This window comes from Myodes glareolus, chromosome 11, assembly GCF_982192425.1.
Source record: "Myodes glareolus chromosome 11, mMyoGla1.1, whole genome shotgun sequence".
NCBI lineage: Eukaryota > Metazoa > Chordata > Mammalia > Rodentia > Cricetidae > Myodes > Myodes glareolus.
This window is the reverse complement of record NC_142036.1, coordinates 26,830,698-26,847,298: the sequence shown is the minus strand read 5'-3', so window position 1 is coordinate 26,847,298 and position 16,601 is coordinate 26,830,698. Positions and strand designations below refer to the sequence as shown.

The following is a 16,601-nucleotide window of genomic DNA, read 5'->3' as shown; positions in this document are numbered from 1 at the left end:
AATATAAGGGAATGGTAATTTAGGGACATAAAATAACTACTCACTAAATAACTGTTGAATGGCAAACTTGGGTTAAAACGCATAGTGTAGGAAATTACAACTGCCTGCAGGACAGCTGTGGGGTTTCTCTACAAAACCCTAAGGGGCAATAAAAGGAGGGCAAGCCTGTTGGAAACAAGCAAATATATATACAAAAGAAGGAACATTAACCCACAGAGGACACACAAAGGGCGGTAACAGCCACCCCGAGGGAGGAAGTAAGCACCCTGCTCTCCCTAGGGAGGATCGGAGCTGGGAAGAGGGATGAGGGGTGTGGTTTCAGCTGTGCACACGTGCTGCCTCCACACAGTGCTAAAGAGCTCACCCCAGGAAACAAAGGTCAATTAGTGGTTGTCACCTCTGGGGAATTTGTCCCTCGATCCCCTGAAGTAGAGTCCCGCATGGTGTGCCACCCTCCATGAACCCACTTTCCTGACATCATGGAAAGTCATTCACAACTCACTAATATCTTAGTCCTTACTGTATGGAAACAAACACTTCTCCAACTCAGCTTTTCCAGAACCAAACTAAAGAAGTTGATAAGAAAACAAAAGCATAAGATTAGAACAATCTTTTATCTTAATAAAATTATTCAATAAAATGATCTAAAAGAAATATACCAGGGAAATGGGTAGATAGCCCATTGAGTAAAATGCTTGCTGCAAACACATGAAACCCAATTGCAGGTCCCCAGCACCCACAAAAAACACTGGTTACAACTGCACACTCCTCTAACCTCAGTGCTGGGACACAGACAGTTCCCTGAAGCTCACTGGTCAGACAGTCCAGCTGGTCAATGAGCTCCAGGTTCTGGGAGAGACCTCTCTCGAAGGATAAAGTGGACAGCGATCAAACAGGAAACCCAACATGGACCTCTAGCCTTCTCACACAAGAACAGCAGCAATGTTATCAGGATCTGAAGCTGGATGTGGTGTGCACACCTGTGAGATTCGGCTTAGCAGATGGGGGCAAGAGTTCATTTCAGCCTGGGCTACATGAGACCAAGTCTCAAAAATTACCAACTACAACAACAAACATGCTGTAGAGACTTCCTTGGACATGGTCCATCAAAGGCTGAAACTAACCACCCTTCAAGTTCTCATGGCAGCTGCATGGTCTTAGGAAATCTGTTAGAATCGCTTTTCCCCAGCTCTAGGAAAGAGAGAGAAATGAAAGTTTCCGGAAGCTACAACACAGTAGCTCAACCTGCTCAATGGTTAAGAGCACTGGCTGCTCTTGCAGAAGACCTGGGTTTGGTCCCCAGCACCCACATGGCAGCTCACAACCATCTGTAACTCCAGTTCCAAGGGACCTATCACCCTCTTCTGACCTCCACAGGTATCAGGCACACATGTGGCATAAATACAGAAATGCAGGCAAAACACTCCTACACATAAAATTAAAAAGAAACCTGGCTCTCTAACATTATCAGGACTCCCAAGCACATAACAAAAGCAAACAATCCCCAAAGAGATGCAAAAATCTCAATGGCATTACATTCTTAATGTGTGCCATTGAGGAAAAAACTGTCATGTCTCTCTTATAAAACACACAAGAAGAAAAGGTTAAATGAGTAATAAATCAGGGAGTGTGATAGTTAACACTGATTGTCAAGTCAGACAACTGTACGGAATCATCTAGATGATCTGGGTAGCCTCTAGGAACACCTGGTAGCCATTTTCTTGACCAGGTTCACTGAGGTGGGAAGATTCACCCAAAAACTGAACCATGGCCTGAGCCCTGGACCGAAGGAAAGGGAACAAGAGAGCCAAGCAGCAGCAGGCATCTCCCTCTTCCTTCTGATGCAACCTGACTTACCGCCTCAGCTCCTGTTGCCGTGACCTCCCGGCCACCATGGGCTACACTCTAGACTGTGGGCAGGAATAAACTGTTCCTCCTTTAGTTGCTTGGTTAGGGTATTTTATCTTAACAAGCCAGCACCTGATCCAGGTGCCTTCACACATACCACCTAATATCCATCTCGATGGAGGAGGATATCCACCTAAGCACAGGGAAAGCTATGCTGAGCACTCACGCTGTTCCAGGTAGGACTTGAACACCTTGCTCAAGGTAGAAAGCAGAGAAGGGAATGGAGATAAATAAAGGCCATACGGAAGGGAATAATGTAGTCATGAACAGAGCTTCCAGAGAAACATGAAGTACAAAAAGGAAAAGAACAATTTAAAAACTGGGTTAACTTTAACCAAAAACAAAGTAGTACATGTGTGTACACAGGAATGACTGAACACACCCAGGGGAGGGACGCAGAACTTCTCTGCCCCTCTCTAAGTGTGGAACTTACCACTCCACGGGCCGTACACCAATGCATGGCACATATGCCACGTCCCAGAATCAAGCCAGGTTTGGTAGCACCTGCCAATAATCCCACCACTTGAGAGAAACAGTCGGATCAGGAGTTCAAGGCTGGTCTCTGCTCCACAGTAGGCCTCTCTTTGGATCAACTGATTAAAGAGTCATTCAAATGTCTAACTGTGGCAATAATCAAGAAAGAACTATCACAATTAAAAGACCACTGTATCTGAAAGCAGCGCCCACCTGGGTTTCTCAGATTCCTTCCGACTGTCCTTGATGCTTCTGGAAGATCCGTCCTTCCCAGAATCTGTGTCTGACTCAGACCCACCGCTGCTCGACTGCTCGTGTCTCCTCTTAGTTTTCTTGCGGTGCTGATGTTTCCTCTTTTTCTTCTTCTCTTTCTTCTTTTTTCTGCTAACCTGGGGGGCTGTTTTGCTAGTGTCACTCTCACCGGAGAGTTCTGACCTCAGAGGACTCCTGTTGGAAAGATCAACTTTGGGATGACTTTCAAAAGAGAAGAAGGAGGAAATCACACATAAGTAAAGAATGTGCAAAGCAGCACAAATGCTGACACATGCTCACTACTAACCCGTACACTACACAATACCTTCCTGAGTTAAACTCACCTTAGAGACTTTAGGACGGAACCCAGAGTCAAAACAGGTGAGGACACCATCCTAACACTCTACACCTGTGCTTTCCTGTGTCCACGGCTTTCATGGAAAAAGTGACCTACTAGTCCCTCCAGCAAACTGTCTGGCAGCATTACTAGAGATTGTTACTACCCCAGTGGACATCCTAGAGGAAAAAAGGTTTAACTGTGGTCCTTCTTTGTAAAGGTGACAACAGCTCTTCTTCCTCAGAACTGTACCAATTACAAACTCCATCCTGGTCATCACCCATCATTTCCAGGGGCTTACTGTGTATACGGAGTATGAATGAGGTCTTCACCATGTTAATGAGGCCATCTAGTCTCTAACTGCGAACGCACATTTCTCAGTTCAACGATACACAAAGCCTGCCTTCACAGCCAGGGAAGATGTGTGTCATCGAGATCCCCAATGAGCCTAGGAGACTTTAGCCTCTGTTACCTTATATCAGCTATTTTTATCTAAATGTTGAAAATGAAACTAAAGAAATACCCAAATTAACAATATTCTTAAGGTCACTAATGAGGTCAATGAAGGTACTGGAGAGTCACAACGATGCCATTTCCCTCCTGGCCTAATTACAGGCACTAACTGTGTCACATACTTCTGTCACTGCCATACAAAGGCGGGGGTGGGGCGTGAGGGAAGACGGTCACGGGTTCCCTGGACACTGAGCAAAAAGACGAACTCTACCAGTTCTTCCATCTCAGGGTTTTCTCGGGAGCACCACTGGGGCTATGAACAGTTCACAAGGCTAAGTCCACCTGTCAAACAATACCTTGTCAGTGGTGACCCTTCAGCAGCAAGGGCTGTGACCTCTTCAGTCCGTTGGCTCAGAGACGTTAGATTCCCAACACAAAAGCTTGGGTTGCTCAGCCAGTCTAATTCTGCACATGCAAGAGAGAGAAAAGATGAATGACATTAGTGCCATAGACCTTCTAGACCAGGAAACCGCCCATCCTACCCTGCATCCGTAATCACAGCCATCATCAGCCAGAATCTTGGGCAGTCCACAGAACCGAGTAGAATCCATAAAATTTTTATTTCACAGAGCACGCTTTAACACATTCTAAAATATTTAAGATTGATATTGCAATATTGGGCTGTGGCTTAAACAAAAACCACACACCCAACGTGGCCTAAAAGATAGCAAGAGCTCATGCACTCTACCCGCCGTCTAATGGGTCTGAACATGTCAACACAGCTGGTCTCGGGACCTGGGTCCTAGGAATCGAACCTGCTGCACCATCTCTCCAGCCCTCAAATTTTATTTGGAAACTCCTAAAAACTAGAAAGCCAGCCGTCCATGGCAGCACATGCCTGTAACCCAGCATGACATGTGGGAGGCAGAAACAAGGGCCATGAGCTCAAGTCCAGCCTGAGCTACAGTGTGCAGCCCAGCTCTGTAACATGGCAAGATCCTGTTTCCAAAACAGGAAAAGTCCACACGCTTACCAGGAGGGGAGAGAATGTACCACTCAAGAAACGCTCCATGTTCTACACTAGTGTAGTCAAGAGCAAACTTCTTCTTACAGCAATATTCTTTGGAAATAAAAATAAAAGGGCCAGGAGTGATGGCATACACCTTTAATCCCAATACTCAGGAGACAGAGGCAATGGGATCTCTGAGAGTTCGAGGCCAGCCTGGTCTACAGAGTCAGTTCCACAACAGCCAGAACTACAAAGAAACCCTGTCTCAAAAAAAAAAAAAAAAAAGCCCATAAAATGTCAAACTTTAATAGTAAAATATATAAACATTAATAATGATTACATCTGAGTAGAATGATTAAATGTTTAAAAACTTTGGCTTAGCTACAATTTCTAACTTCTTTTTTTAATGATTTATTTATTTTATGTGCATTGGCATCTTGCCTGTATGTATGTCTGTGTGAGGGTGTCAAATCCTCTGGAGCTGGAGTTACGGACAACTGTGAGCTGCCACGTGGGTGCTGGGAATTGAACCTGGATCTTCTGGGAAAGCAATCAGTGCTCTTAACCACTGAGCCATCTCTCCAGATCCCCACTTCTTTTAAAATAATCTTTATTGCATTATATATTTAGTAGAAGGGTCAGCTTTTATATGAGTCAGTTCTTTCCAACATGGAGGGCCAGGAGATTGGACTCTGGTCATTAGACCTGGCGACAAACGCCTTCACCAGTATAGCCATCTCTTTGTCCCTCTAACTTCTTAGGAACTGTTCCTACATTCCCTAATTTATACCTCCACAGAGTCCCTTCTAACTTTCTAAATCATAACTGTGAAGGAAGGAAAAAAGCATGGATGGCATACAGAAGAATCCTCAGAAACGTCTGTGTTATCTCCTATTCCTTCACTGCCCCCACCATGCCCCTCTTTCCCTCCTCAGCCTTATATCATCACTTGTCTACTTTCTGCCTCAACTCATCTGCCTGTGTAGTACAGATTTTATATGAAAAGTTCATGTGCAATGTGGCGCTTTGTAACTGGCTTTTTCCACTTTCTGGTTTGCAAGGTTCATTCAAACTACAGTCATGTATCATTACATCGTTCTTTTTATTGCCAAATATATGGCATCTGGTGATGCAACTCACTCGTGTCTATTCATCAGCCGGCAGATACTTGAGTTATTTCTTTTCTGTGGCTATTTCAACCATGCTTCTAAGAGCATATGTGTACAGGTTCTCCATGAGTGCTTTCATTTCTTCCTGAGTGGATATTTAGACAATTGCTAGATCAGATCATAAAGCCATGTTAGCATTCCGAGGAACTGCCAGACTATGTACTTTACCAAATAGCTGCATCATCCAGTTCCCATTAGCAGCACACAAAGAGTCCATTTCTAGGCATCTAACCAACACTTCCGCTGGTTTTCCAATTAGCCTAGCAGGTGGATTATTTCACTGTGGCTTTGTCTCCACTTTCCTTATGACAATAACATCAACACCTCTTCACTTACATATTGGTCATTTATGGATCATCTCTGAAGAAACAGCTATTCAAATTCTTTACCCATCTTTAAATTGGGTCCTCTTAATATTGAGTTCCACAGGTTCTTTATATATTCTGGAATCTAGTCCCTCATGTAAACATGTAATAAAAAGAGACAGGCAGCATGCAAGCTTACAGAAGATGTGTGCTTTGCCTAACTTACTGCCCTATTTCCAGCAGCTACGGCAATACTTGGCATATAGCAGGTGTTCAACAAATATTTGTAGGAAAGAGAGGAATGAGGACTGGAAGATTCCAAAGAAGAAAGGGAATATTAAAAAGCACAGGAAACAAGGAAGGAGAAACTAATGGAAGTGCCCAGAGTACGTCAACACCAGGACAAGCACATACGGCCTTTCCATCTTTCAAATCTCAACAGGCCAGCTCTAGGGAAGTACTATAACAGTATTTTTGTGGAAATAGTGCTTGAAGGGAGTAAGTCCTCTGTAAGGTCCTACCTACTGCTAACCAACGGCTCACGCTGTTTCTCCTCCTGTCTCCATGTCCTTTCTGAGACTGGTTCCTTTCCCTTGGGCCTCATTCCTGGCACGAGCTAGGTAAAAATAGTCCTCGTTGCTCACTGAGATCAGAACATTTCCACAGCGATCAGATTCCATCATAAACAAAGGAAAAGTGGGAAAGACGGAACAAACTGTGCAGGAGAGATGGTCTCAGAGCATCCGGTGGACCTTCATACCACCAACACTCTAACAGGGATGGCAGGGGAAGAAATGTAAAGAAACACAAGCCTCGACACAGACATCTCAGGTTAGAACTTGCTGAGAGCCTGGCACCATACTCGCATATACACACAGGTAAGAAAGAAAGAGAGGGAAATATCCCACACAAAAACCACTCCTGCCTTCCACCTACCTGCTGCTGGGACCCTCGGGCCCTACCCCTTCAGGGAAACCTGACAGAAGCAAGGTGACGGTCCATCAGCAAGCACTCAACACTGACATGCCTCTGAGGAGTGTTTACCATGGCACCTACTTCTCCATCACTACCGGAAATGCCTTTGCTCAGTTCCACCACAGGCAGAGGAGCAAACCGACATGAATAAGCTTGAGCTTTAAGAATAGGTCTTCAGTTGCAACTGGATAACATATCCAAGTTCAACATCCATTTCTGCAAAGTAGCACTGGCTTCTAATCTGTCTGAGTGGCCTCCAGAGGTGAGTGGCCACCCTTCCAGGGTGACCTTTCAAACAGCATTTCTAGGGTGGATGATACAAATACATTAGCACGGATATTAAGATGTTTACTCTTTTAAGAATAAGCCAAGCCCTTCGTTTGCTCTAGAGCCCCCACTTTCCAGCAAAGAAGCTGGGAGCACAAACTCGCTTATACAAAAAAATATCAGCAAACAGAGCTGAGAATGGCACGCAAGATGGCCACAGTAGACGCTTTCCTGGGAATTGACCTACCCTATGACGCAGCCCAGCAACTGCAAAGATAATGTTTAAATTACAATACCCCCAGCACTGCAATAAAAAAAAAAAATACAGTTCATAATGCAAGTCCTAGAATCAGGAGAACCTATGTTCCTTCTTTTGTTCATTTAAGACGATTACGAGTTGGAGGCTAGTCTGGGTCCCACCGTGAGTCCCTGGAAAATAAAAAACATCTTTACCACAAAATCATTAGATAAAAGTGCGAGGGAGAGGCTGGAGAGATGGCTCAGTGGTTAAGAGCACTGGCTGTTCTTCAGAGGACCCAGGTTTAATTTCCAGCACCCCCATGGAGACACAGCCATCTATAACATCAGTCCAAGGGGAGCTGGTGTCCTCATATTGCCTCCGAGAGCACTAGGCATGAACATGGTACAGATATATATGCAGACAAATAAAAAAACTTAAAAAGTTTGATTGGTGGGCAACTTTCCAAGAGATATGAGTTGGGAACATATGAATTCACTGGGCAATCTTAATGGCATTGAAATCAAAGACTGGATCCTCCTAAAATGATTTCCTATCATCCATGCAGCACTCCAAACATGCTATCTTCAACGACAAAAAATTATACCTAAATTTCTTCAGTTCTTGAGATCTAATCATTAGTTTGTAGGAAATGGGATAAAGAAGCATGTTACATAAAGATTTGGTGGGAAACATCCTCAGGACAAACAACCAGTTTCCTCAACAAATAAATCGCCTGAGAAAATACGAGAGCGTGAACTGTTTTTGAATGAAAGAGAACAAAGGGTTACACGAGGAAAATGCAGTGTGCCTGGCATGGTGGCACTGGCCTTTAATCCCAACACTAAGGAGGCAGATCTCTGTGAGTTCCAGGCCAGCCAGGGCTACAAACTGACGCCCTGTCTAGAAAAGAAAAATACAATGAGGATTCTGACTTCTTTTGGATCCTCACAAGCAAATCAACTGTAAAAAGTTGAGACAAACCTGGAAAAGCTAAACTTGTATAGACTTGTAGCTATATGATGTATCAATATAGTTAATTTTCTTGTTGTTTTTGGCTTTTAAGAGAGTTCGCTATATATAACCCCAGCTACCTGGAACTCTCCATGTATACTAAGCAGGCCTTGAACACAAAGTAATCCACCTGCCTCTGCCTCCCAAACGCTGGGATCAAAGGCGTGTGCCACCTCCCTCAGCCCTTCAAACTGGATCTTACACTTCAGTATTAAATATATTTTATGCACCTAAACACCAGTTAATTTCATTATGATAGCTGGGTTTACATTTATCTAAATAAGTATTGTTTCTCTTCCACAGGCCTTTGAAGGTCCCTGAATGCTCTTATCTGTTCGAATCCTACCCATTCCAAAATCAACGCTTACAAAACCTTGGAACGTTCCACTCTATGATGTTGCTAATTGTGGCTCATCTATGACATTTGCAGCATTCAACCTTATACTGTGTAGTTTTTGCTTCATTTATGCAACACGTTGCATTATCCGTACACACATTCTGTACACTCTGAACACATCTATATTTTGGACCTGTGCTGACAAGTAAGAGTGCTACAACGAACAGACAGACTCGGACTTTGTTGGGGGTTACAATTTAGGAAAGAGAAACCAGAATTACACTAGCCACAATTACAAGTGTTTGAAGTGGGTTTCTCTGTGCAATGGGGTTGTATCATTGCAGCTTCTAGGAGAATGAGGTCCAAAAATATGATAAACCCCATAGTCTCGGTTAACCCTTCCCTAACTTGACCACCTTAGTGCCTAAAAGAGCCATTGGCTCCACACTTCGGACAAGACCCAGAAGGCTTTGCAGCGCCGCGAAGAACTCTGGGACACAAATGGATAAACAAATCCAAGACACCGGTCAAAGGCCAGGGCCCGGGAAAACTGCCATTAATATCATCGGTTGTCTCGTTCGATTCTCTTTGGCTGCTTACCTTTCCTGGATGCCCCACCACCGGAGGCCTCATTTACGTCCGCAAAGGCCGGGAACAGCGCCATGTTCACAGGCCGCACCACCACTCCCTCCACAGATATGGCGCCGGTTGGAGCGCTCTGGTTGGAGGACTCTGTCCCGCGATGCACTCTGGGAAATGTAGTCTTTCCTGAACTCCACCGGAGCTTCACCCCTGGGCAAGGCGGGCCAGAGACCCGCCGGGTGGAGAGGGAAGGAAGGGGAAGGGTGAGGACGGGGAAGGACAGTTTCCGGGTAGTTAGTGCCCAAGCCTTCAGTGAAAGCTGGAAAAGCAGAAACCGGAAGCGGAAGTTCAGAGGAAAAAAAAAAGAACCCCTAAACTCATACTGCCACTGTGTGTGTAAAAGTGGAGACAGTGAATCTCCATGAGTTCAAGGCTAATCTGGTCTACATAGTGAGTTCCAAGACAGCCAGAATTAAATTGAGAGCCTGTCTCCAAGAGAAGTGGGGAGGGAGGGAAGAGAGAGAGACAAAGAGAGAAGAGGAAAGGGAGAGCTAGAACGAAAAGAAAAGTTAGCTTTTCTGTGACATTTAATAAACTCCATGGCAAAATATGAGCTACCCAAATTTAAGCTGCCATTTTAAATACCGCAGAATGCTGGGGCTGTGTAGTGGTGATGCATACCTTTAAGCTTGGGAGGCAGACGGATCTCTGAATTCAAGGCCATCCTGGTCTACTTAAGCAAGTTCCAGTGTAGTCTGGGCTGTTACACAGAGTAGCCCTGTCTCGGGAATAATAATAATAATAAATAATATTAATAATAGTAATTAATGCTCTCGGAATACAGAGTAGCTCAAGATTCCAACAAAGGTCTTGTTATAGTAAATACATGTACTTGCCTATTTATTTATTTTTATTTTATGTTATATGTATAATTATGTATTTATAAAGTATTTTTTTTGACATTTCCCTTTTTAAAAAAAAAGTTGGAGGGGAAAGGGTCAACAAGACGGCACATATGATAAAGTCACTTGCCAAGCAAGCATGGCTACCTGAGTTCCAACCAGACTCACACAAGTTGTCCTCTGACCTCCAAGTGTGCAGGGTTGTGTGCGCATGCCCCACAATAGCAATAAGGTAAAACATTTTAACCCCAGAGATGTGTCTCTCATCATCTAACCAGAAGACAGGTGGATATCTTTCAAAGTAGCACCCTTCATAATATTTAGATTGTGTGTGTCCAAGATGAATTCCCTTTAAGTTTGCAGGTTCCTAAAGGCACTTGGGAAAGGAAAGGTAGTAGAATCCCCCCCATAGAGTTAGTTGTCTGCAACTGTGCCTCTCAAGTCCAGCCAAATCTCAGGCAGTACAATAGCCTTTGGTTAGGACGGTGTCTGCTTTCACTTCCAGTAACTGGCAATGGGAACGGTCTTTTGCCATCACTTCATCTCTTTCTGCTCAGAAAAATAAGAACTAAATATAAAAGACTTCAGAATTGGGTTGTTTTGTTTTGTTTTGTTTTGTATTTTTGAGAGAGTGTTTCTCTGTAGCTTTGGAGCCTGTCCTGGAACTACCTCTGTAGCCATCACCGCCTGGCCAGAATTGTTTTTAAAACCCATGATAATGTATTGGTAATAAGAAATCTTGGTATAGTGGGTATTTGTGTATTTACAAACATGTAACTTGTTATCATTTTACTATCGTTTTCTTGAAAATGGTGTTTATACCTGATTAAAAATGATTTTTCACATTCAAAAAAAAACACTTTTTAAAAAATGAGCCAGGTCTGGTGGCTCATAAAGAGTCCCTGTCTCAAAAAAGAATCCAAATGCTATGAAATATTATTATTTCTATTTTTTAACATTTATAAGGGTGAAAGCTACATGAACCACACAAGTTGGCGGTGGCCTAATTTCCCATAGTTGTATCTGCTAGACCTTTGCAAAATTTACTCATCTGTTAAACTAAAAGTGAAGTTTTGAGCTGGGCATGGCACGCCTTTAAACCCAGCACTCAGAGGCAGAGACGAATAGATCTCTGAGTTCCAGGACAATCTGGTCTACAGGGGGAGTTCTAGGATAGCCAGGGCTACACAGGGAAACCCCGTCCAAAAGAAAAAAAAATTTAAAAAGGACTTTTTTCTAAAGATTTACTTATTAATTATGTATACAGTGTTCTGCCTGCCTGTATCCCTGCAGGCTCAAAGAGGGCACCATGTCTTATTACATATAGTTGTGAGCCACCATGTGGTTGCTGGGAATTGAACTCAGGACCTCTGGAAGAGCAGCCAGTGCCATTAACCCCTGAGCCATCTCTCCAGCCCCTAACTTTCCCCAGTAAGTTTTAAATATTCTTTTTTAAAACTTTATTTATTTTTATTTTATGTGCATTGGTGTTTTGCCTGCATTTACTTGTGAAGATGTCACATCCCCTGGAACCGAATTTCCTGGAACTGGAGTTACAGACGCTTTAAGCTACTATGTGGGTGCTGGGGATTGAACCCAGGTCTTCTGGAAGAGCCGTCAGTGTTCTTAACTGCTGAGCCATCTCCCCAGCTCCTAAATAGTCTTTTCTTCGTTCAGAAACCACCGCAAAGCGTGTGAGAACAAAGCTCTGGTTGTTATTCTGGGTATTTCCAGTGCATGTGACAGGGATTTCTCAACATAAGCCAGAAACGGTTTCAAATCACCACTTGGCTTTGTAGGTACCATGGCCAAAGGCAGAGGGTGAACTGCTCAGCCACTTCTTAAGCATCTCTGTGGTTGGAGGCAGGGAACAAAAACTCACACTAACCTGGCACGCTTCTGTCCTGGCATCTGTTTGGCACTCTGGCCTCGTCTCAATAGCTTGTGTTTGTCTGGTTGCCCCTGAACATCTCTGAAGCTGGAAGAAGATAGGGGGAGCAGAAGGTTCCAGTTCATTGCAGAGGGCTTAGAAGACAGACAGACAGGCTGGAATTTAGAGAAGGGACAGCCACTGTGGCTGTGAGGAATGAGAAAGAGGTAGGCAAGCATCAGATGAAAGTCATCAGAAGCAGCCTTTGGGACCAATGAGATGGCTTAGTGGATAAGGGTGCTAGCCACCAAGACTGATAACCTGAGTTCTATCCCTGGAATTTACATGGTGAAAGAAGAGAAACAACATCCACACATTGTCCTCTGACCTACACACACACACACACACACTGTGACACACACAAGTCCAGACATACACTCACAATAGATTAACTAGTTGATCAAATAGTTAATAAAAATTGTAAAGCCCCCCCTCTCCTTTCCAAGTATAAGAGGACAGGATATGAACAGGAAAATCACTAAGAGACAGACACAGAAATAAGGAGCGACTCAGTGCTTGTCTGTTAGCAAAACGATGCCTACATTTCTTTTCTTTTCTCCGTTTTTATTTTTTTTCTTTTTCTTTTTTTCTTTCAAGACAGGGTTTGCCAGTATCCATGGAGTCAGTCCTGAAACGTGCTCTGTAGACCAGGCTGGCCTCGAACTCACTCACAGAGATCCACCTGCCACTGCCTGAGTGCTGGGATTAAAGGTGTGCGCCACCACCGCCCCGCATAACTCCTATTTCCTTCCGGAAGGAAATGTTTTTATCAAGAAGCCCACGTCGATACGATATGGCCTCATTATCCAGCCCTGTCACCTGTGATGTCATGATAAGTGCACGGCCCAGCGCAGCTAAGTCTTCAGCAGATAGGTGTCCCGCCCTGCTCTGACTCAAGCCAGGCCCAAGCCAAGGTTTCTCCCTGTAATTTGCTTGATTTGTATTATTTATTTTTAATTTCTTTAATTAAAAATAGACAGGGTCTCACTCCATAGCCAAGGCTAGCCTTCAACTTAATACCCTCCTGCCTCAGCTTGGTACGTGTTAGCATGCCCAAGCTTTCCCGTGGATTTCAAACCAGAACTGAACAAACAAAAAGCGGGTCACTCAGTGTGCAACCAGACTGTAAGCGCTCAGCTGAAACATACCAGCCAAGCAGAGAAGAAAGGCCAGATGGGAGCTGGAGTCCCAGGGGTCTCCAAGAACTGCTTCTTCTTGTCCTTGAAACCCACCTGCATTTCTATGCTCTAGGAAACAGCCAAATACTTTCCCCCCACATTTTTCCCATTTTGGTAATCAAATTCCAGCTCATTTGTTGCCTCTGGAACCCAAGTGTCTTAGATAATACGAAATGAATGCGTGAATTTCCACACTCAGAATCATGATCCCAGAACCTGGATCTGTTCCCAGTTAGTTTGAGGGATGAGAGACTTCTAAACTGCTCTACCCAGAATAGGTCGAAGTCAAACTCCCTTTCATCTCTCTGGAGGAAGAATTCACACTAACTCAGGGAAACCGGAGAAACGGGTCTATCAACCCACTCAATCTTCAGGAATTTTCTGTTAGTCCCTATGAAGTAAAGGAAAATGTGCCCTTGGGAAACCAGCACTCAACAGCAAGATCCAGATCTGCTTCACACTGTGGGGTGGGGTTGGGGATGGGGAGAGAGTGGGGATGGGGGTGGAGGTGGTGGTGTGGGGGTATTGCAGTGGGGGGGTCCTCAGGTTGAAAAGTTGTTTTTTGGTTTCATCAAGATTTATTTTTTTTTTGTATGTATGTGTCTGTATGTGTACCACACGTATGCAGTTGAGAGCTCTCTCCAGAAGAGAGCATTAAATCTACTGGTTATGAGTACCTGTTCTAGATGCTAAGAAATAAATCCCCCCCCCAAAAAAACAGCAACAACAACAACAACAAAAATCCACTGAGCAATCTTTCCAGCCCAGAAAGGTTTTCGTGACCAGACAATCCCAAGGATCATTCTTTGGTTAAAACAGCCTGTTTATATACATAGTTTACAATTCACATAGTCTACAGTCTGTCTAAAATGCAAAAGGTTTTGAGAAACCCCCAGAAATACAAAGAACCGAACCTGCTGAGCCATGTCTCCAGCCCCGGGTAGATCACTCTTAAACTATTGTTCTTCCCAAAACAATATGTAGTTTGGTTTTGGTTGACAATGCTGAGTTGAATCGTCGCTATTCAGACTGCCTTTCTTTGAATAGAAAAGTGCATTTTGAAACATTTTAAAAGTCTTTATTTGCCGGGTGGTGGTGTCACACACCTTTAATCCCAGCACTTGAGAGGCAGAGGCAGGAAGATCTCTGCGAGTTGGGTGCCAGGTTGGTCTACAAAGTGAGTTCCAGGACAACCAGAGCTGAATTTTTCTATTTATTTTTATTTGTATGGGTATTTTGTCTCCCTGTGTGTCTAACACCACTTGTGTCTGGTGTCTACGGAGGCCAGAAGAGGACATCAGATCCCTTGGGATTAATCTTACAGATAATGGGAGCCACCATGTGGGTTCTCTGAAAGAGCAGCCAGTGCTCTTAACTGATGAGCCATCTCTCCAGTCCTAGGAAAGTGACATTTTAAGAAGTGAGTCGGTCCCAGGTTCCATTTAAAATCTCCATCTTGCTGGCTTTTCTTTCTCTGGCAGTTCTCCTGAAAAAAAAAAATAATCTTAATTAAATTGATTTTCCCCCAAGTAATGTGATAGGAGAATAGGTAGGCCTTCATTATAGTTAGTTCAAGCTAACAGCATCCTCTGAGGGAGGAGGCTATGCCAGGAAAGCCAGGGGGCTATGCCATGGCCTTTCACTGGAGAGAGACTGGAGACTGAATCCAACCATGTCTGGATAATGAAAAAAGCAAGAACCAAAAAAACCCCACAACGAGACTGAGTGAGCTTCCTGGGCAGGAAGTCCTGTGCCAGGAGTGCCACATCTCAATTCCACAGGAAGAGGGCACACAAGCTCCATGTTTGGGACCCTGTTAGTCCTCAGCCCAGGTGTCTTCTCACTTTGGCCGATCCTGATGTCTAACATATTATAAAACTGTAATAGGAAGTACAATCATGAATATGCACGGGAGATTGGTTCCAGACTCTCCATGAATACAAAAATCCCTGGGTTCCTTTTTATAAAACGACATACATGCCATTTCCGCACAAGCTGCACAATCCACACACAACCTCTTGCAGTCTTGGAGTCCCCCCTAGATTCCTCACATCTCTAGGACACAGACAGCCATCTTCAGAGCCCACTCCCGAGTCTTGCAAGTCCCGCTAGCAAATTATTGAGTCCGAGACCGTTGTGAGGAGTCCCAAATTTGTAGCCAACTATCTACACACACGTATGTGTCTGCATCTGTGTGGGGAATGTGCGCGTGAGTACAGGTGTTGGCGGAGTTTTCCAGGCGGTCCTCAGCCACCTGGTATAGGTACTGGGAACTGAGCCTAGGTCCTTCACTCAACCTCTGAGCCATCTCTACAGCCCTTGATTTACAAGTTCTTTTTAAAAAAAAATGAAGGAAGAAAGAAAGAGAACAGAAGAAAAAAAAAAAGAAAGAATTCAAGTCAGGGCTTTCAAATTCAAAGACCTCAGCAGTGAAGAGTCATATGGTAGTGACTGTCATTCCAACAGAAAAGCAATCCTCAGCCTCATCAGTGATGCTGAAGTCATAGAACCTTCATCGTGCAGCTTAATTGACTTGTGCCGGAAGAGTCAGACCTTTCCTGGGTAGATTAAAAGGCTGCGTGGAAGATGGAAGTCTGTTGCTTGCTCACAAGCCTCAGCTGTTTAGCTAACTGATTCATCCGAGCCGGTTTTCAGTGTCTCCTATGAATGCTGAGCTGCCGATCTCAGCTTCCGCCACTCCTGCAGCATATGACTGCATAGGCTGTGGGGGCTTCTGCGGGAGACGCTGATCATGGCTTCCTCCGTGACCTTCCAGTTAATTATCACTACTGAATCTTTAATACTTTAAACATATACATCGCTTATTTTGCTCCCAAATCAGTGGCTTAATAAATGCCAACGTACACATTACATTATGTTAATCTTTAATATATTTTTTGAGCAGTCAAAAGTATATTAAAAATTAGAATAAAATTAATTTTCACCTCATTCTTAAGCTGCTGGCTAATGTCATTTTACAGCATGGTATCATGTTCTATGAATTGACATTTTTGCTATGAATTAATGAGTTCAGTCATTTATTTACTGTCTTGGGTGTTACCCATTATCTTTTCTTTTTTCCTTTTTTTTTTTTTTTTTTGGTTTTTCAAAGCAAGGTTTCTCTGTGTAGCCCTGGCTGTTCTAGAACATACTCTGTAGAACCAGACTGGCCTCAAACACACAGAGATCTGCCTGTCCCTGCCTCCCATGTGCTGGGATTAAAGGCACCCATTATGTTTTAAATTGCTATAAAACTCCATACATTGTACTG

General features: G+C 43.9%; 1 protein-coding gene across 1 annotated transcript in view; it reads right to left on the bottom strand.

The window, feature by feature from the left end:
- Nrde2 (NRDE-2, necessary for RNA interference, domain containing) overlaps positions 1-9,555 on the bottom strand; it is a 34,341-nt gene extending 24,786 nt beyond the window's left edge. Inside the window, exons 1-3 of the mRNA XM_048449430.3 lie at positions 9,339-9,555; positions 3,781-3,889; positions 2,596-2,829 (exon numbers count right to left, since the gene is read on the bottom strand). Of these exons, the coding sequence (XP_048305387.2) occupies positions 2,596-2,829; positions 3,781-3,889; positions 9,339-9,402 (407 nt within the window). The 5' untranslated portion in view covers positions 9,403-9,555. The remainder of the gene's footprint in view (positions 1-2,595; positions 2,830-3,780; positions 3,890-9,338) is intronic.
- Positions 9,556-16,601: the final 7,046 nt, after the last annotated feature.